Below are 20,954 nucleotides of genomic sequence, written 5' to 3'. Positions count from 1 at the left end.
GTGAGCTATTTCTCCATACATCTAGATAAGAGGATACGTGGTTCACAGATAGAGTGGCACAGACAGAGTTTTTTACTGTACGCTACTGATCACTTGCTTGCATTAGGATCCTTCTCCTGTACTGCTTGTCACAGGCGAACTTGTTCAGATCCACGTCAAGTGACTGTATCCTGGTTAACATTTCTGTGAGCAGAAATCTCTCAGACATGTGCAGTCTCCCATGGGTCGAGTACAGCTGAGGCATTGCTTTCAGTGCAGGAGAAGGAATTCTCAATTGAATCACATCCCAGATGTTGAGGGTGGAGGTCTTTCCTGTGAGCATTTTTACAGTGTCTCTCTTCCATCTTCACTGTCAGTCGTTCCAGCCTGACAGCCATGGCCATCGCTGTGGTTTGCTGCTGTGGAGGTAACCTCCCCCCCCCCCCATTATGAATTGGGGTGATATTTGCACATATCCAATTCATAGGGACCTCCCTGAATCTGAGGATGGTCTCATAATTATAGCTAAAGGTTGCTCTTTTGCTGCTTTCTCCACCTTCCTCTCATTTATCACAAAATCATTTAGCTTTCAGTCAAAAAAGTTGGTAAAACTCTGTTTTGTCCATCCCTAAAAATTCTTTATATGTGAATGTAAATACAAAATATTTGTTCAGTCTGTCAGCAACCAGAATTAAGAAATTCATATATGCTAGATATGAATGGCATATATCTAGTGTATATGAATAGTATATATAGGTATATGAATATATACATACTGTGTGTGTGTGTATATATCTATATTAGTTTTTTTTTCCTTAGAAAATATTAACTTGCTGTATTGTAGAAAATTTTCTACAGATATGAAAATAAATTTTCTTTAATCAAGACCTTGAGTGAATTATTTTCTTTGTGAAGGTTACCATAAAAATTGATTCAAATTTACCTACACTTTTTACACAATGATAAAATAACTTATTCAGTAATATGTTATGGCACCTTTACTGGATTTGTGATCAATGCCGTGGGGCCTTTGCCATTTGTTGCAGATTATTATCTTGTGATGTTAATGAACGGTGAAGTTAATGACCAGGAAAATGGAGGAAGAGGGGTTTAGATTTCTGGCTCACAAGATAATTTTGTAAAAAATATAATTTAGTACTGTATTAATTTATTGTGGAGTATAATTTAGTACTATATTAATTTACTGTAGGTATAGACTGGAGAAATTTTTATTTTTAATGATTTTTATCAGTAAAAATTATGAGATTTCCATCTTTTAATCCGTATTACATTTTATATTTTATTTCAATATGGATTTGCATTAAGAAGGTTCCTATTTTTATCACTTCAAATATTTAATATAGTAAAAGCTATGTTGTCTTGAAATAAATTGGTAAGTTTAAGACAATCTTGTCCTTCTATGTATTCAGCAGAATTTTTTTTTGCAGAATTTTAGCTGCCTTAAGTAATACTGTGGCTTATACAAGACAGGATAAACTTTGATATCCACCAGTCACTTTTAAGCTGCACTAATTTTAAACAAGTAATATCACTGAAAGGCTATTCTGTTATTTGTTTAAACTACAAGCTGCAATTATGACAGGTTCTTTCTACTGATCTCTCATCAGATGACAAGCAAAGAACCCCCATCCCCTCTTCTAACGTAATCTTGAACCCACCCACACAATTAAGATTAGCTGCCAAACAGATATCTGAATATCCTCACCTTTAGATACAAACTATAATTGTCCCTGGGAGATCTCAAACACAGTTTTGATTTTAAAAAAAGTCTTAGTTTGTATAATTAATTCTAAACCACTGTCTTGGTATGTGAGACTGATTGGTGTCAAAAGGACAGCACTACAGGAATATAAGTATTCATGGCTATTGTTTACTTAAGTTTAATTTTATTAAATTTTAATCTCATTAACTAAATTATTAACTGATTTAAAACATTATTTAAACTGCTATAATTAATCCTTACCAGATGTCTACTATAAAGGTTAAATATTAACATGTGTAATCAAACAACTCTAATAATTAACAACTCTATATGAATGAAGCCACCATAATTTACCGGTTCTGCTGTCTTTACAGCTGTTGAAGAAGTGGTACAGGAAGTACCACGAAACATCTGAGAATATTCTGTAATTCTTTAAGAAATTAAAGGCAGACTACACAGCATGCAGATTGAAGTGCTCATTATTTCACTAATTTCCATATAGCCCTTTGTGAATTGTTCAAAAATTGTGCATTTTGAGATGACTCACATATTGAAGTTTTGCTGGCTGCCAAGCATATAGGACAAGATAATCCTCAGTTTACTATAGTTATTTTTAAGGGCTTTAGAATTATTTTTTGATATATAACTTCCACTATATTAATATTCGTACCTTCTTACTCACAGGTTCCAGATATTATTAAAAAGTTTTTTTTTTAATATCTGGACTCAAAATGTGAAGTGGTTATATAAATATTTGTATATATTTTAAATAACAGTTTTACTAATAGTAGGCTATTAATTTTTCAGTGCCTATCACCTTAATGCTAGTGCAGTGTACAGTGAATTGACTCTTTATGATGGATCATCATTTGAATATACACATTTGATTCATTATCCTTTGAAAGGGGCCAATGATTTCTGCACCCTTGCCGATGTCATATTTAATGGACAGGCCCTCGATGGACAACTTGTCAATCTTCTTGTTGCTGTTAGAGATGTATGTTAATTGTCTATTTTTTTCCTTTTGTTGGATGCACATTAAAATTTTAATATAAAAATAATCTCCAAGAAGCTTAATAAGATTGGACCAAATTGTAGCCATATAATTTTTACATGAGTTCAGTTATTTTTTCATATTATTGACTCAGTATTTTTATATTAGCCATATTTATTCCATGTGTTATTATTCTTTGTCTTATTTTTTCATGATACGGGATACCACAAAATTTATTCAAATGAAATGAATTTTTACAAAAACATTTGTAAAAATTCATTTCATTTGAATTAATGCATATAGAACAAAAATTTATGAAGAATGGAATCTTTTTTTAATTCACTATTTATCTCAAACTTAATTGCAACATGTCAACAACGATTTCATGGCAAATTTTTCCACATTAGAAATAACTGACGAACACAGTGGAACATATCATTTATAACATTAAGCTGTATTTCATTCAAAAAATAAAATATCATAAATAAAAATGATAAAAATATACAGGATTAAAAATAAAATATCTAAGCTTTCAGAAGATTCCACTTTTTTTTTTTTTTTTTTTTCATCAGAGAACTCATAGATTGTGTGTGCCTGGTGCATTTATAATCCACTGCCAGGGATGGCAGAACATGGTAAGCCTGGTAAGCAGGGCATAGGGGCATCAATGTCTGGGGAGGCACCAAAATTCAAAATTTTTATTATAATAATATTTAATAACAGTATCTCAAGGGTGCCAAAAACCCCAGTGCCGCACTTGACCACTGCAGAAGTACCTACTTGAACACACAGCAGTAATGACAAGAGGGCTGCACTTCACAGGACTTTTTCTCTTTTATAAGATATACATTAAAGTTTCAATATTAAAATAATTCTCAAGATTTTGATTAAGACTGATTAAGATCTAAGCATATTATATTCATGTCACTCTGGTAAAAATGCATTCAATAATTTTATTGTGTTTTAGATTTTGTATTAACCATAATGCAGCCTCCTGGTGCATACTTACTATCATTACTGCTGCCCTCATGTGAATATGATTTTGCAGTGGTGCCAAAAACAAACAAACAAAAAATGAGCTAGGTATGTGTGCCCCCCCCATTTCTATCTCTCTCTCTGATATAAGGATATTGTTATTTTTAACTCTGTATATTTTAATTGGTTTTATCTTTGAAATTAAGTTGTGATTTACACCAGCTTAAGTTTTCTGTGAAAAACTTAACTAGTCATAATAATTTGGTCAATTTAATTATTAATAATAAGATTAAAAAAATACAAATGATCCTATTAAGCACCTGAAGGATGCAGTCATGTTTCTCTGAGTTTCTGAATTAAAGGCACATTTGGATAGATTTTAAATAACACTATTTTCTATATGAAATATTTTGATTAGTTTATTATTGCACAAAGAGGACAGTTGGTACATTTAGACCCCAAATAATTCCAACAACTAAATAAAATTGGCTATGGTATTTTGAAACAGAAGCATAAGCCACAGTACAAGATCTCTGTAGAATTTATCAAGTTTGAGAAATATAATGATTTTATATATTTCCTTTGTGACCGTTGTTATTTCCTAATGAAAGGCACTATTAAAAAAAATAGTACCTTTCTATTGAAATAATTTCAATTTTATTGAAACTGCCTAATGAAAGGCACTATTAAAAAAAAAAATAGAAATATCATAAATTTCATTAATTTCATAAATTAATGAAATTTATGGTATTTCTAGACCTAAAATTCCAGATGTCTAGCAAAAATTATTTTTCAATCACATGTGATTCTTGTGGGAAAAGGGTGAACTCCAGGTTATTTATTTATTTATTTTTTTCTTTTTATGAAATCCCCAAACACAAAAGGTATTAGAACCTATAATACTTGGTACCTTGCATGGGTTGACTTGAATTTCTGTAAATTGCAGTTTCCAGGAAATACATGTGAAGGAAGGGGTAGTTGTTCTAGAAAACAGAAGTTGAAGGAATAAATGAGGAAATAGGAAATATAGATGGTTCATTGAGTTTGGAATCGGACAGTAAGTGGATGCTGACTGGTTGCAGTACACATTGGTTTGTTTTCTATATATAATTCCATGGACACTGTTCATGTGCCCATGGAATTATCTATAGAAAACATGAGATGAGTAATGTTTTTTTTTTTTTTTTTTTTTGGCTTTTACAGCCAAAAACAAACACTACCCACTTCATCTATCCATCTCCCTCTAATAATATGTCTGATTTCCTTAAATTTTTTTTGGCTGATGTATAAGTTTGCTGCCACTGCTGATACTAATACTATTAAATTATTCAAACTACCCACTTTCACAACACCAGATGGTAGTGGTTTGTTCCAATGATCAATTAATCTCTGGCTGAAAGCAAATTTTCACACATCTATTCTGCAGCCATTCTTTTCAATTTAAGTTTATGTACCCTTATGTGCATTGTCTGAAAAAGAATTAAAATACCATCACTATGTTTACTTTAGCATTTAGCATTAGCATTAGCATTAGCATTAGTAGAGGCATTTGATGCAAGAAAGCAAGCTTATGCAGCATCAGCCAAAAAAAAAAAAAAAAAAAAAAAAGTAACATAAATAAATAAAAATAACCACTTCCACTTCACCCCTCTGTTCGTTCGAAATACCTGTCCAGCTGAGCCTTAAACTTATTTAGGCTATCAACTTCCACGACAAGGGATGGAAGTCTGTTCCACCCACCAACCACCCGCTGGCTAAAGGCAAATTTCCGCACATCTATCCTACATCTGTCTTTCCTCAATTTGAATTTATGCCCTCTCAGGTGATTTTTCTGAGCTAGAGGAAGAATCCCATCAGCATTGAGCATGCTCAAACCATTCAAGGCTTTGTACACCTCTATCAGATCACCCCGCTGGTGCCTAGTTTCCAGACACTGTAATTTGCAAAACTTAAGCCTTTCTTCGTAAGAGAACCCCTTTGTCCCATTCACCAATCTAGTTGCCCTTCTCTGTACTCGTTCCAGCAGCTCTACATCCTTCCTGAAATGAGGCCTCCAGGCCTGTATACAGTACTCTAGGTGTGGCCTGACCATTGCCTTATACAAGGGAATAATCACCTCCTTATCCCTGCTAGAAAAATTCCTATATATCATTGACAATACACCATGAGCTACTCTTGCAGCTCGTCTGCACTGCTCAGAGAACTTCATATCTGCCTGCACCACCACCCCCAGGTCCCTTTCATTCTCTACCACTGTCAGTGTAGTACCACAGAGTTGATACGTTGCTCTGGGGTTGCTGTTTCCCATATGTAGTACTTTACATTTGTCAATGTTAAACTTCATTTGCCACCTCGAAGCCCATCTGCTCAACCTTTCCAAATCCTGTTGCAGCAGCATAGTGTCAGTAGTGTCCTTGACAACCCTGCCAACCTTCGTATCGTCTGCAAACTTGGACATTAAGCCTGATATACCATCATCAATATCATTTATAAATACAGAAAACAATAAAGGCCCCAATACTGAACCCTGAGGGACTCCACTAATAACATTAGTCCACGATGAGCAGTGTCCATTGATTACCACTCTCTGTCTTCTCCCCCTCAACCACCCCTTTATCCATAGCAGCAACTTGCCTCCAATGCCACACTGCTCCAATTTGTGCAGCAGTCTTCCATGTGCAACAGTATCAAAAGCCTTTCTAAGATCCAAGTATATAATATCAAAGTTATTCCCTGCATCCAGTTCTTTTGTGACTGCATCATAGTATCCAATCAAATTGGTCAGGCAAGACTTCCCCTTAACAAAACCATGCTGTGTCCTAGCTATAACTGAAGTCTTGTCTAGATGATCCTGCAGTGCTTCTTTCACCAGTGCCTCCATTAATTTTCCGGGAACAGAAGTTAAACTCACAGGTCTATAATTACTTGTGTCAGCCTTTGATCCCCCTTTGTGAATTGGGGTCACATTTGCACATCTCCAGTCAATGGGTACCTCCCCTGAGTCCAAGGAAGCTCTCATAATTATGGCTAAGGGTTTGCTTACCTCCTTTGCTGCCTCCTTTAATATAACTGGATAGATCCCATCCACCCCAGGTGCCTTTCTTGTGTTTATCTTCAACAATTTCTCCTCCACTTTGCTCTCAGTTATTACAAGATTCTCTAGCTTACTGCTAGAGTTGAATACACCTCTGGCATTCCCCTCGCTGAATAACTCCTCATGTGTGAATGTCGATGCAAAATATTCATTTAGTTTGTTAGCTACCCGAGCAGGGTCATCAACAGTTGACCCATCGATCTCAAGTGGACCAATCTGATTCATCCCCTTCCTTCTAGAGTTTACATAAGTAAAGAACTCTTTGCTGTTTTTCTTCGCATCCCTTGCCAAGGATCTCTCGTAATCTGCCTTCGCCTGCCTAACCTCCTTTGTAACTTGGTTACAGATCAACTTGTATCTATCATAGGCGTCCGTGTCACGTGTTAATTTGTATGTATCCCATGCATTTTTCTTCTCTGCCATATGCCTCATTAGTTCATCTGACAACCATTTAGGCCATTTACTTAATCATTTAAAGCCTTAAACACTTCAATCAGGGCTCCTTGCAAGTACCTAGTTTTTAAGCAATGCAATTTGCAGAAACAAGTCTTTTGTGGTAATAGTACCCATTTGTTTTCTTCACTAATCTGGTTTCTCTTCTCTGTGCAGTTCCAAAAGATCCACATCTTTCTAAAAATTAGGCTTCCAGACCAATATACAGTACCCAAGATGCAGTCTAATGATTGCTTTATACAAGGGGATAATAACCTCATTGTCCCTGTTGGCAAAGTTCCTGTATGTTATTCACAGAACCCCAGCAACCTGTGTGCACTGCTCAAAGAATTTCATGTCAGACTGTAAAATTACTTCTAGGTTTCTTTCGTTCTTTACCACCTTGAGTGTGGTACCATCTGATAGGTATGTTATTTTACCATTGTTAAATTATATTACATTTTTTATTAATTAAAAAAATATTATATTTATATTTCATATTTGTAGTTAAGCAAAATAATGTTTTTTTTTTATTCTGTAGATAGGAAGATCATTAGAAGTTAATACAAAAGATGGAAGACATATTAAAAAACTGGAATTAAAAGTATTTGATCAAACACATCCTCTTTTCTCAGTTCAGGTGTAAGTAACAAATTTTAATTCTGACATCGTACTAATAAAACAATGTTTTCTCATAAGGAAATTAATACTCACCTTGAATTAATCTGCCATCGCAGATTAATTCAAGGTGAGTACCGCTTTATAAGAATTTGCTATCCTTTCCTAGTCTATTAACACGGTACTTGAAGATCTCTCTAAAACTTCGCATTGTTAAATCTTATAATAATACGTATGAAAGAGGTAAATGATTACTGAATTTCTTTTAATTTTAAATGTATACACTAGATTTATATAACACAGTACAAATGTTGTTAAATATTATTTTAAAATTTCAGATGGGATGAAGCAACTATTATTTTTTTGAAGAAGTTTTTATCCAGACAACATGGTAAGATTACGTTATATACTTTTAAGTATTTTATGTAATAACTTTATAAATACTGATAACTTTAGAGTAAATTACATGAGTAGTGAATTAAAAGTATACTGGTAGATAAAATTAAAATGATGGATTATGGTATGCACTGATGCATAATGTAAGGGTTGTTGGGGTAAAATTCTCAGTTGTTCAGGCTTAACTATGCCATTTGGAAACAACTTCAACTACTATATCAGCTATTTAATGAAATTTCCTTTTTCATTTAATGAAAAATCCTATACAAGCTCCTATTAGCTAGCTAAAGAATTATGTTAAACATAATTCTTTAACTAATTCTTTAACATAATGTTTCATAATATGTATGAAAGAAGTAAATGATTACCAAATTTCTTTTAATTCAAAATATATACACTAGATGTATACAGTACAATATAGCCGCCATTAAATATTATTTTATATATAGGGCCATATATTCAAATAAATGCCATAATTATTATTATTATTTTATAGAATTACCTGTGAGTATCGTAAAGGTGAAGGAGTACCCTCCTTGATGGAAAATGGACCTGCCCCATATCTATGTTTAATATGTCATTCCAATAATAAACGATGTGATGTGATTAAACTTATGGTGGTCTTCATGTATGATGTTTGGATGATTAACTGGTGCCTTAAATGAGAGAACAGAACTTGAAAAAAATTAAACACCATAAAATAACAATAATTGAAAAAGTTTATAATCAAATACATTACATTGGCAAAAATGTAAAGTACAATATGTGAAACATATAAAACTTGAAATAATTAAAAAGGAATCTGAAAAATTCAACTTCTGAAAAATATAGAAAGCAGTATGGAGTCTTAAGAAGAAGATAAAAGAATATTAAAGTCCACTTGGAATCACATCCCTTATTATTCACCTTGGGGAATCATCTCCCACAGTGGTGATTATAGTAAAACATATTAAGAATCACTGTTGACTTTTTAATTCAGTTTTTCTGCTCTTTATTTTAAATTTAAATTGTAACATTTTATTACACTGCACAGCAAACTGTGAAGAAAGTGGCTAGTGTATTCAGCACTTCCTTATGTAGACGGTCACAAAATTAAAATCTACAGGCATGGGTAGTGATGTATCATCACTGTTACTGATGATGCTGTAAGTGTACATAGGAAACTTTTATCATGTAACTGAGCCATTTCTTTTTGCCTGTTTACTGTCAAACACATCAAACTATTACACTGCAAATTAATTTCTTTAGAAACAGTGCCTCAATATGGATGTGTGTTTACTATAAGAAATTCACAATCTCAAGAGTACTTTTTGAGAGCTCAAAGTAAATCCAAAAACAAATCATTATGAATTCCATGGATTGTGCTTGTTGGATGAAGAAAATGAGTATATTCCTGAGTTTTAAAAGGTAAGCAACAATGTATATTTGTGTAAAAATATATATATGTAGTAAATTGTAAATATATCAGTATTATTTCATGTCTTTCTAACCCTAAGCAGCACGTCTTCAATTCAAGCTTAAGATTTTATACTCAGTGTATAAGTTGGCCTTATATTTTAGCCAATTTTTTTGTGTGCTTCACTGATTGATTTGTATGCCAGAAATATGGTCTCTTTCAGAGTACACTGAGGAGTTTCTCCTCAGTGTCCTCTGAAAGATACCATATATTCTGTCATAATGAATTATAAAAAGTTATAATTATGCCAGATTATTCATTATATATTTTTCATAGTTTATTTAGTTCTTAAGTCAGCAGTTTCCAAACTGTTAGTGATGATGGTGGAGGAGGAATATTTATGAACTTTTTTCTTATCTTTTTTTTTGTCCTGAGCACTGCAAAAGTAGTATAAATTGCAATTATATATTGCAATTGCAAATTAAGAAAAAAAAAAAGGATTTTCCCAATCGTTTTGAAGCTTAAAATTGATTTAAAAATAGATGAATAAAATACTGATTATGCCATTATAGTGGTGCAAGGAAATCATAGGCTTTCATTGCACCAACCAAAAAATAAAATACAGTAAAATAAAAATAAATTAGTAAAACAATAATAATAAAAGATTAAAAATAAAAATAATAATAAAGAAATCAAAACTTAACAATAAAAATAAAAGAAAGATAAAAAAAGAGAAAATATAAAAATGCAGATAAGAAAATATACTAAACTACATGAGCTTCCCTCCTCATGTAGGTAACTATACAGTTGACATTTGAAATTCTCCACACTGTCAACCTCAACTACCTTACTTGCAGAGATAACTTCTAGTAATCAACAACTCACTGGCTAAAAAAAAACTTCCTACAATCCAGTGTAAATTTCTTCCCCTGTAATTTAAATTTATGGCTCCTAGTTTTGGAATCCTTTATAACAGTGAAAATTTCACCTTCATCATTTTCTACCATCTCTCAGTCTTATAGACTTCAGTCAGGTCCCCTCTAAGGTGAATATTTGTTTATCTCTGTAAAGCACATAAAGTCTTTCCTCATACAATTGCCCTTTTTCAGACATAACCATGTGGGTTACCCTACCTTTGGACCCTTTCAAGAAGGTCAGTGTCTTTTAGGTGAGGTCTCCATGATAGTACACAGTATTCCAAGTGCTGACTTACAATTGCTTTATACAGTGGAGTTATGACCTCCCTACATCTACAGGCTGTTTGATAAATCATCGATAGGACACCATGGACTTTTCTAACTGCCTGTTTACACTGCTCAGAGAAGTTCATATCTGCCCATATCATAATTCCCAGATTACTTTCTTCTTCTACTGTTTTTAATTCAGTCCCACCAAGTACATAAGTCATTTTGGGATTGCTATTCCCCAAGTGTATGACCTTGTATTTTGCTGCATTAAAACATAGCTGCTACTTTTCTGACCATCCTTGAATTTTATTGAAATCATGTTGAAGGATCACTGCTCGGCAGTGATCGTTAATGACACTTCCAATCTTTAGATTATCTGCAAATTTTGACATCCATCCTTTCATCATGTCATTTATGAAAATCAGAAACAACAGTGGGCCAAGAACCAGTCCTTGGAAGAAACTCACTTCTGATGTTATACCAATCTGCAGAATATTCATTAATCATCTACATTCTGCTCTTGGTCACCCTGTGATCCATCATAGATTCTTATTAGTAATCCCAAATTGTTCCAGCTTATATAATAACCTCTCATGAGGAACTGAATTCAAATGCCTTTCTAAAATCCAAATAAAATATATTGAAATTATTTCCTACATCTGGCTCATGATGGATAACGTCAAAATAGCTAATTAGGTTAGTTAAACATGAATTTCCCATAACAAAACAATGTTAATGTGTCCTTCAGAATGTTGTTTCTATCAAAATACCCTGGATTGCACTCATAATCTGACGATTTGTTGGAAAAATACAGGACCATACTGAGGAAATGTCGCAAGCTAGGCCATAATGTCTATGTGTCTGCAATTCTGCCCAGACACGATAGGAGGGATTATATGTTAAGAGCCTTGTGGATTAACTCAAGACTTGAAGGAATCTGCAAGGCACTTAAACAAAGGTGGTTCAAAAGTTTTTGCCAGTATTATTGAGGATACCTTAAAGGTTCAGGGAAACTGCTAGTTAGGGGGGATGTGGGTAATACTGACACACATTTATCTGATAATATTGGTGAAAGTAACTCTTGCACATACCTTAAGAGTTCTTATCTGTTACCCCAACTGGACGTATTATCTAGATGTTCTGGGGGCAGAAACATTTCACGTGAGCAGGTAGCTAATATCAGGGAAGAGAGCCTAAAAAACTTCAAGGGTTGTGTTAGGGTTGTTAAATATACAAGAACAGTAAATCTTAATTGTTTATACAGTAACGTTAGAAGTGTCGTCAATAAAATGAGCGAATTCGAACTGCTGGTTAAAACAAGTAACGCGGACATAATAGGGCTTACAGAGACGTGGTGCCACCCGGAAATTGGGGATGATGAGTTTCAGTACGGCTTGTATAATATATTTAGGAAGGATAGGGTAGATAGAAGGGGTGGTGGGGTAATGCTTCTTATCAGAAGCAGCCTGAGTGCGACGATAGCTTTCCCGGATTCAGACATTTCACATGCTAGTATAGAGTCTGTATGGTGTGAGATAGTTGGAAACAAAGGTATAATGCGAGTAGGAGTAATCTACAGACCAGGTGATTGTGAAGATTATGACAAAAGCCTCTACTTGCAAATGGAATGGGCAAGTAAGCGTCAATGCCTTATTATGGGTGATTTCAATTTGCCTCTAATTGATTGGAGTAAATGGGAAGGAAACTCGACATGGGGAACAAAATTTTTAAATCAACTAGATGACTGTTATTTGTATCAACATGTCAGGGAAAGTACTAGAGAAAAGAATATCCTAGACCTCATCATCACACATGAATCAGATGACATAACAGGGCTGACAGTAGAGGAACCAGTAGCAGGAAGTGATCACGGTGTTCTACGGTGGATGACGATGAGAGAGGTAGCAGAGGTAAAAGGCAAAGGAATGGGTTTTAATTTCAGAAAAGGAAATTACGATGCCTTAAGGTACTACATGGCCTCTATTAACTGGGTAGATATCGCGCAGAGAATGAATACAATTGAATTGTGGTACGCTTTTAAAACATTAATCACAGATGCCTTGAATGCGTATATACCATTAAAAAAAATACTCCACGAGAAGGGTTCCAAGTTGGATGAATAGTGAAGTTGCCACATTAATTGAGCAGAAAAAGGTGGCATGGAAAGGTTACAGAGCAATAAAAAGTACTGAAGCCTATAACAGCTACAAGGTGATGTGTAATAGAGCCACAGAAAAGGTTCGACAGGCAAAGGCAGTTTATGAGAGATCACTAGCAAACAGAGCAAAGAGGGGGGATAAAGAATTCTTCAAATATATAAATGCCAAGAAGAGCAGGACAAACCAGATCGGACCTTTACGTAAGGGAAAGGGGATAGTAATAAATACACCAGCTGCCGTTGCAGATGAACTCAACAGTTATTTTGCATCGATATTTACAAATGAAAAGCCTTTTGTGGCAATGGGAAATTGTGGGAGCGAATTTAAAAAATATGTAATTAATGATATTGAAATTTCGCAAGATTATTTAATGAAAAAACTTTCGAGCCTACAGACCAGTAAGGCTCCTGGAGTTGATGGAATATACCCTATAATCTTAAGGGAGGCGGCAAGCGAGTGCATTGAACCATTGAGGCTAATTATGCGAGCATCACTAGACTCTGGGGAGATTCCCTTGGATTGGAAAAGTGCAAATGTATCTCTCATACATAAGGGTGGCTCTAAAAGTGAAGTTAGAAAAATTATCGACCTGTCAGTCTGACTTCAGTAGTAGGGAAAATCATGGAGGCAATGATCAAGGGTGGAATTCAGGATCATTTGGATCGAATTGAAATTCTCAAGGATACTCAGCATGGTTTTGTAAAGGGAAAATCATGTTTAACAAATCTGGTTCACTATTTCAAAAGGGTCACTCACGAGCTGGATTTAGGGAATAATTTCGACATTGTTTATTTAGATTTCAGCAAAGCTTTTGACTCAGTCCCACATGAGCAGTTGCTTTATAAGCTGGAACAGGTTGGAATCACTGGGAAAATCCTTAGATGAATAGAAGGATGGCTTCAGGGCAGGAGGCAGAGGGTTGTGATAAATGGCTATTCCTCAGATTGGGTTGATGTAAGAAGTGGGGTTCCCCAAGGATCAGTATTAGGACCACTGTTGTTTTTAATTTTCATAAACGACATTGTGAAGGGATAGAGGGCGTGATGTCTAAATTTGCAGATGATGTTAAAATTGGTAGAGTAATTAATGATCACTGTCAAGCTGAGCTTCTTCAGAGAGACCTAGATAGACTTCAGGAATGGTCAGAAAAATGGCAGCTATGCTTTAATCCAAAAAAGTGTAAGGTATTACACCTGGGAAACAGTAATCCCAAAAAAACTTATTCACTTGGTGGAGTTCAACTAAACCCAGTACTGGAGGAAAGGGACTTGGGTGTTACGATACGGTCAGACATGAAATTCTCTGAGCATTGTAAACAGGTTGCAAGGAAGGCCCATGGTGTCCTATCTATGATCTATCGAACTTTTGCAAGTAGAGATAGGGACGTGATAATCCCATTTATAAGGCTTATGTTAGACCACACTTGGAATACTGTGTTCAAGTATGGAGACCGCACCTAAAGAAAGAAAGAAAGACATCGAGCTTCTTGAAAGGCTGCAAAGACGGGTAACTCGCCTGGTGAGATCGGCAAAAGGGCGTCCTTATGAAGAAAGACTTCGAATATGTGGGTTACAGAGTTTGGAAACTAGACACCTTAGAGGAGATTTGATTGAGGTGTTTAAGGCTCTGAGAGGCATCAGTAAAATGAATGAGGACGAAATTTTCAAGATTATAAATGATGCTAGAACTAGGGGACATAAATTCAAGTCATGGGGGAAATGTTTGGGACTGCAGGAAGTTTTATTTTAGCCAGCGAGTTATAAATTACTGGAATAAGTTGCCTTCATGGGTGGTAGAGGCCGAGAGTTTGGGGAAATTCAAAGGTCATCTGGATAGTACTTTCGGGTAAGGGAAGCGCATAGGATAATAGGTTTAATTTCCTTTTTTTTTTTTTTTATTAATTATTATTATTTATTTATTTTTTTGAGTCCAACGAAGTCCTAATAATTATTATAAATGGTTCAGTGCACTCTCTCTCTGGTAACCTCCATCAAAATTACTGAAAAATGGCCAAGCCTAATGTGGACATTAGGCCTGGCCATTTTTCTAATAAATAAATACAGTGCTACAAATCCAACTTTGAAATTGCTAATTTTGTGTGTCTCAGCCTCTTCTTACCATGAAGGGTCTTACATCAGTAAGAAATACACTGGTGTGTAAAACTTAAGGACCAGAACTATTTCTAAGGTTACAACCACAAAATCAAACAAAACAGCCTGTGGCAATTTGCATAACTGTGGCCGTTCAGTAGAAAGCTGGTGCACATGCAAAAATTTGAATCATGATGAGAGGGCTCGCATAAACAGATAAAAGCAGCATTTCAGCAGTTATGTGCAAATTACTGAATGATGAGCACGATTGTTACAGGCATTCAATTGGTTTCATACAATGCTACAGACAACAAAATGGCTAGTAGACAACATCTGGATGACTTTACCCGGGGTCAAATAATTGGGAAGGTCGAAGTGCGAGGAGTGTGGCTGCAGAGTTCGGTATCGCCCATATCATCGTCTCACATGCAGTCGGCCTTCAGAACAATAGGTAGTAGTAGTAGTAGTGGCATGTGATGCAAGAAAGCAAGTGTAATGAGCTTATGCAGCATCAGCCAAAAAAAAAAAAAAAATCACACCATTCCCTCCAAATGCCTGTCCAGTTCCTCCTTAAATTTATTTAACCTATCAACTTCCACAACAACAGATGGAAGTTTGTTCCAGCAATTAACCACCCGCTGGCTAAAGGCAAATTTCCGCACATCTATTCTACATCTGTCTTTTCTTAATCTGAATTTATGCCCCCTTAGGTTCGTAATCTGAACAAGTGGAAGGATCCCATCAGAATTCAGCATGCTCAACCCATTCAAGTTCTTATACACCTCAATCAGATCACCCCGCAGGTGCCTAGTCTCCAGCCACTGCAATTTGCAGAACTTAAGCCTCTCTTGGTAAGCGGATCCCTTCATTCCCCTCACCAATCTTGTTGCCCTTCCCTGTACACGCTCAAGCAAATCTAAATCCTTCTAAAATGAGGTCTCCAGACCTGTAAGCAGTACTCAAGGCATGGCCTGACCATCTTATACAGAGGGACAATCACCTCCTTTTCCCTGCTAGCAAAATGCCTATACATCATTGACAAAACCCCATGACCTGCCCTGGCAGCCTGTCTGCACTGCTCAGAAAACTTCATATCTGACTGCACAATTACTCCCAGGTCTTTTTCATTTTCTACCACCTTAAATGTAGTACCACACAGCTGGTACGTTTCGCTGGGGTTACTTCTACCCATATGCAGTACTTTGCATTTATCAAGGTTAAACTTCAGTTGCCACTTCTTATCCCATCTGCCCAAATTTTCTAGATCCTGTTGCAGTAGCACACTGCCTGCCAACCTTTGTATCATCTGCAAACTTCGACACTAAGCCTGATATACCTTCATCAATATCATTGATAAATATACAAAACAACAGTGGACCCAACACCGAACCCTGTGGGACTCCACTAATAACATTAGTCCACGAAGAGCAGCACCCATTGATTGCCACCCTCTGTCTTCTCCCACTCAACCATCCTTTTATCCAATGTAGCAACTTACCCTTAATACCATTCTGCTTCAATTTGTACAATAATCTTCCATGCGCAACAGTGTCAAAAGCTTTCCTGAAATCCAAATATGATATCAAAATTATTTTTTGCATTTCCAGTTCCTTTCTAACCACATCATAATATCCTATCAAATTTGTCAGACAAAACTTTCCCTTAACAAACCCATGCTGTGTCTGAATTATTGCTGCAGTCTTGTCTAGATGATCCTGCAATGCATCTTTAACCAGTGACTCCATTATTTTACCCGGAACAGAAGTTAAACTAACTGGTCTGTAATTACTTGTGTCACCCTTCGATCCCCCCCTTTGTGAATTGGGGATACATTTGCACATCTCCAGTCCATGGGGACATCCCCCGAGTCCAAGGATGCTCTCAGAATTATGGCTAAGGGTTTGCTTAGTTGCTTTGCCGCCTCCTTTAATATAATTGGATAGATCCCATTCATCACCCCAGGTGCCTTTTTTATGTTTAACTTCAACAATTTCTCCTCCACTGTGCTCTCAGTTATTACAAAATCATTGATAACCTTCTGCCATTTTCAAACCTTAATGACTCCTCATGTGCATCCCATGCATTTTTCTTCTCTGTTACGAGTCCCATTAGTTCATTTGATAACTATTTAGGCCTAAACCTTGAACAATATTTCTTAATAGGTATGAAACTTTTAGTAGCTTCCACGATTAATTCCTTGAATTGTTCCCACTTAGAATTTAAAAAATGTCCGAGACCACTGTACTCACCTTTATGGAAGCAAAAACCCTTTCCTTTACCCCTGATGGTAATTATATCTTTAAGTAAATCCCACATCAGTACACTGTGATCACTGCCACCTAGTGGTTGCTTTATCTGCAAATTCTTAATACAAGAATGAGCACTGCTGATAACCAGATCAAGAGTATTACTCTCTCTGGTTGCCTCTTGAACATGTTGCTGCAGAAAACAATCATCCAGTAAATCCACAAAAGTCACTAAAAAATGAATAGCAAATGCTTAGAAAACGGTACTCACCTTGTATAAATCTGCAATAAATTTTTTTGGTAGAAGGTGGTTAAATTTAGGTTGGAAGAAGCATTAAAAAGAACTAAGGCAGGGAATGGGGTGAAAATATTTTAAACAGATTTTAAAATGAGTGCAAGGAAGTAGAAATGCAGATCTCCAATCCTTGGTTGTCATAATGAGGTTAAAAGACGTAAATGAAAAAAAAGAGAGAAGACCGGTTTTTTTTCATTTACGTCTTTTAACCTCTTAGGACCTCCATTGCAAACCAGCTGCACAAGATGCAGGATATTGCGGTTTACTGTGGCCATGCAGCTCCACAAAAGTGGACTGTTTGCCCGACAGCCAGTATGCTGGGTCCCTTTAAACACCTGTCCGGAGACACCGTTTACAGTGGTGCTTCAAACACAAGGACTGGACAGCAGTTCAATGGGATAAGGTACTCTTTACTGATGAGAGTAGATTCAGTCTCAGCAGCGATTCTAGATGTCAGCTAATCAGGCGAGAGGTTGGCACGCGGTATTACCCCGCAAACATCATTGAAAGGGAACAATGGGGTGGTCGAGGTTCTTGTCTGGGGAGGCATTATCTTGGATGGATGTATGCAACTCCAGATACTGGAAGGCAGTACTGTAACTGGTGCACGCTACTGTACTGAGGTAATCCTTCCCCATGTGCATCTGTTCGGAGGTGCCATTAGCCCCGAATTCGTGTTTATGGATGATAACGCCACACCCCATCGCACTGCAGCTGTTGATATGCTTTTGGAAAGTGAGGACATTGTTTGTATGGATTGGCCTGCCCATTTCACCGATATAAATCCCATCAAACATATATGGGATGCTCTGGGGAGATGCCTAGTGGCACTTCCACATCCACAGAAAATGTTCACTAGCTGAAGATGGTGCTGACATAGGAATGGAAGATATTAGCATTAGTAGAGGCATTTGATGCAAGAAAGCAAGCTTATGCAGCATCAGCCAAAAAAAAAAAAAAAAACAAACCCACTTCCACTTCACCCCTCTGTTCGTTCAAAATACCTGTCCAGCTGAGCCTTAAACTTATTTAGGCTATCAACCTCCACCACAAGGGATGGCAGTCTGTTCCTCCAACCAACCACCCGCTGGCTAAAGGCAAATTTCCGCACGTCTATCCTACATCTGTCTTTCCTCAATTTGAATTTATGCCCTCTCAGGTGATTTTTCTGAGCTAGAGGAAGAATCCCATCAGCATTGAGCATGCTTAAACCATTCAAGGCTTTATACACCTCTATCAGATCACCTCGCTGGTGCCTAGTCTCCAGACACTGTAATTTGCAAAACTTAAGCCTTTCTTCGTAAGAGCACCCCTTTGTTCCATTCACTAATCTTGTTGCCCTTCTCTGTACTCGTTCCAGCAGCTCTACATCCCTCTTGAAATGAGGCCTCCAGACCTGTATACAGTACTCTAGGTGTGGCCTGACCATTGCCTTGTACAATGGAATAATCACCTCCTTATCCCTGCTGGAAAAATTCCTGTATATCATTGACAATACTCCATGAGCTACTCTTGCAGCCCGTCTGCACTGTCAGAGAACTTCATATCTGCCTGCACAATCACCCCCAAGTCCCTTTCATTCTCTACCACTGTCAGTGTAGTACCACAGAGTTGATACGTTGCTCTGGGGTTGCTGTTTCCCATGTGTAGTACTTTACATTTGTCAATGTTAAACTTCATTTGCCACCTCTCAGCCCATCTGCTCAACCTTTCCAGATCCTGTTGCAGCAGTGTAGTGTCAGTAGTGTCCTTGACAACCCTGCCAACCTTTGTATCATCTGCAAACTTGGACATTAAGCTTGATATACCATCATCAATATCATTTATAAATACAGAAAACAATAATGGACCCAACACTGAGCCCTGAGGGACTCCACTAATAACATTAGTCCACGATGAGCAGTGTCCATTGATTACCACTCTCTGTCTTCTCCCACTCAACCACCCCTTTATCCATAGCAGCAATTTGCCTCCAATGTCACACTGCTCCAATTTGTGTAGCAGTCTTGCATGTGCAACAGTATCAAAAGCCTTTCTAAGATCCAAGTATATAATATCAAAGTTATTCCCTGCATCCAGTTCTTTTGTGACTGCATCATAGTATCCAATCAAGTTGGTCAGGCAAGACTTCCCCTTAACAAAACCATGCTGTGTCTGAGCTATAACTGAAGTCTTGTCTAAATGATCCTGCAGTGCTTCTTTAACCAGTGCCTCCATTAATTTTCCTGGAACAGAAGTTAAGCTCACAGGTCTATAGTTACTTGTGTCAGCCTTTGATCCTCCTTTGTGAATTGGGGTCACATTTGCACATTTCCAGTCTATGGGTACCTCCCCTGAGTCCAAGGAAGCTCTCATAATTATGGCTAAGGGTTTGTTTACTTCCTTTGCTGCCTCCTTTAATATAACTGGATAGATCCCATCCACCCCGGGTGCCTTTCTTGTGTTTATCTTCAACAGTTTCTCCTCCACTTTACTCCCAGTTATTTCAAGATTCTGTAGCTTACTGCTAGAGTTGAATACACCTCTGGCATTCCCCTTGCTGAATAACTCCTCATGTGTGAATGTCGATGCAAAATATTCATTTAGTTTGTTAGCTACCTGAGCAGGATCATCAACAGTTGACCCATCAATATCAAGTGGACCAATCTGATTCATCCCCTTCCTTCTAGAGTTTACATAAGTAAAGAACTCTTTGCTGTTTTTCTTTGCATCCCTTGCCAAGGATTTCTCGTAATCTGCCTTCGCCTGCCTAACCTCCTTTGTAACTTGGTTGCATATCAACTTGTATCTATCATAGGCTTCTGTGTCATGTGTTAATTTGTAAGTATCCCATGCATTTTTCTTCTCTGCCATATGCCTCATTAGTTCATCTGACATCCATTTTGGCCTAAACCTTGAACAATATTTCTTAGTTGGTATGTAAAGCCTAGTAGCTTCCAAGTTACGTTCTTTGAATGCTTCCCATTTTGAATTTGCTGTTGGTAACATCATCAGTTGGTCCCACTGTATAGAATTTAAATACTGTCTCAGTCCATCGTAGTCGCCTTTACGGAAGCAATAACCCTTCCCTTTACCCCTAATGGTAGTTACCTCTTTCAGTAAATCCCACTTCAGCACACTGTGATCACTGCCACCTAGTGGTTCATTTATCTGCAGATTCTTAATGCATGAAGAATCACTGCTGATAATCAAATCAAGAGTATTACTCCCTCTAGTTGCCTCCTGAACATGCTGATGTAGAAAACAATCATCCAATAAATCCACAAAAGCCCTGCTAGTGTGTGAGTAACCAGCCCCCAAATTCCAGTCAATATCTGGGAAATTAAAATCTCCCATTATAAGACTCTCTGATTTACTGGCCCACTCTATT

At 36.7% G+C, this 20,954-nt stretch overlaps 1 protein-coding gene across 1 annotated transcript in view; it reads left to right on the top strand.

Moving 5' to 3' along the window:
• hdm (meiosis specific with OB domains hold'em) overlaps window positions 1–20,954 on the top strand; it is a 62,549-nt gene that overhangs the window by 8,792 nt on the left and 32,803 nt on the right. The window contains exons 4-6 of the mRNA XM_090371298.1: window positions 2,510–2,699; window positions 7,739–7,839; window positions 8,154–8,206. Coding sequence (XP_090227424.1) covers window positions 2,510–2,699; window positions 7,739–7,839; window positions 8,154–8,206 — 344 coding nt within the window. The remainder of the gene's footprint in view (window positions 1–2,509; window positions 2,700–7,738; window positions 7,840–8,153; window positions 8,207–20,954) is intronic.

The sequence above is a fragment of the Mastigoproctus giganteus genome, chromosome 4 (assembly GCF_048544385.1).
Source record: "Mastigoproctus giganteus isolate SK-2022 chromosome 4, ASM4854438v1, whole genome shotgun sequence".
NCBI classification, from domain to species: domain Eukaryota; kingdom Metazoa; phylum Arthropoda; class Arachnida; order Uropygi; family Thelyphonidae; genus Mastigoproctus; species Mastigoproctus giganteus.
This window is presented reverse-complemented; position numbering and strand designations above follow the sequence as displayed.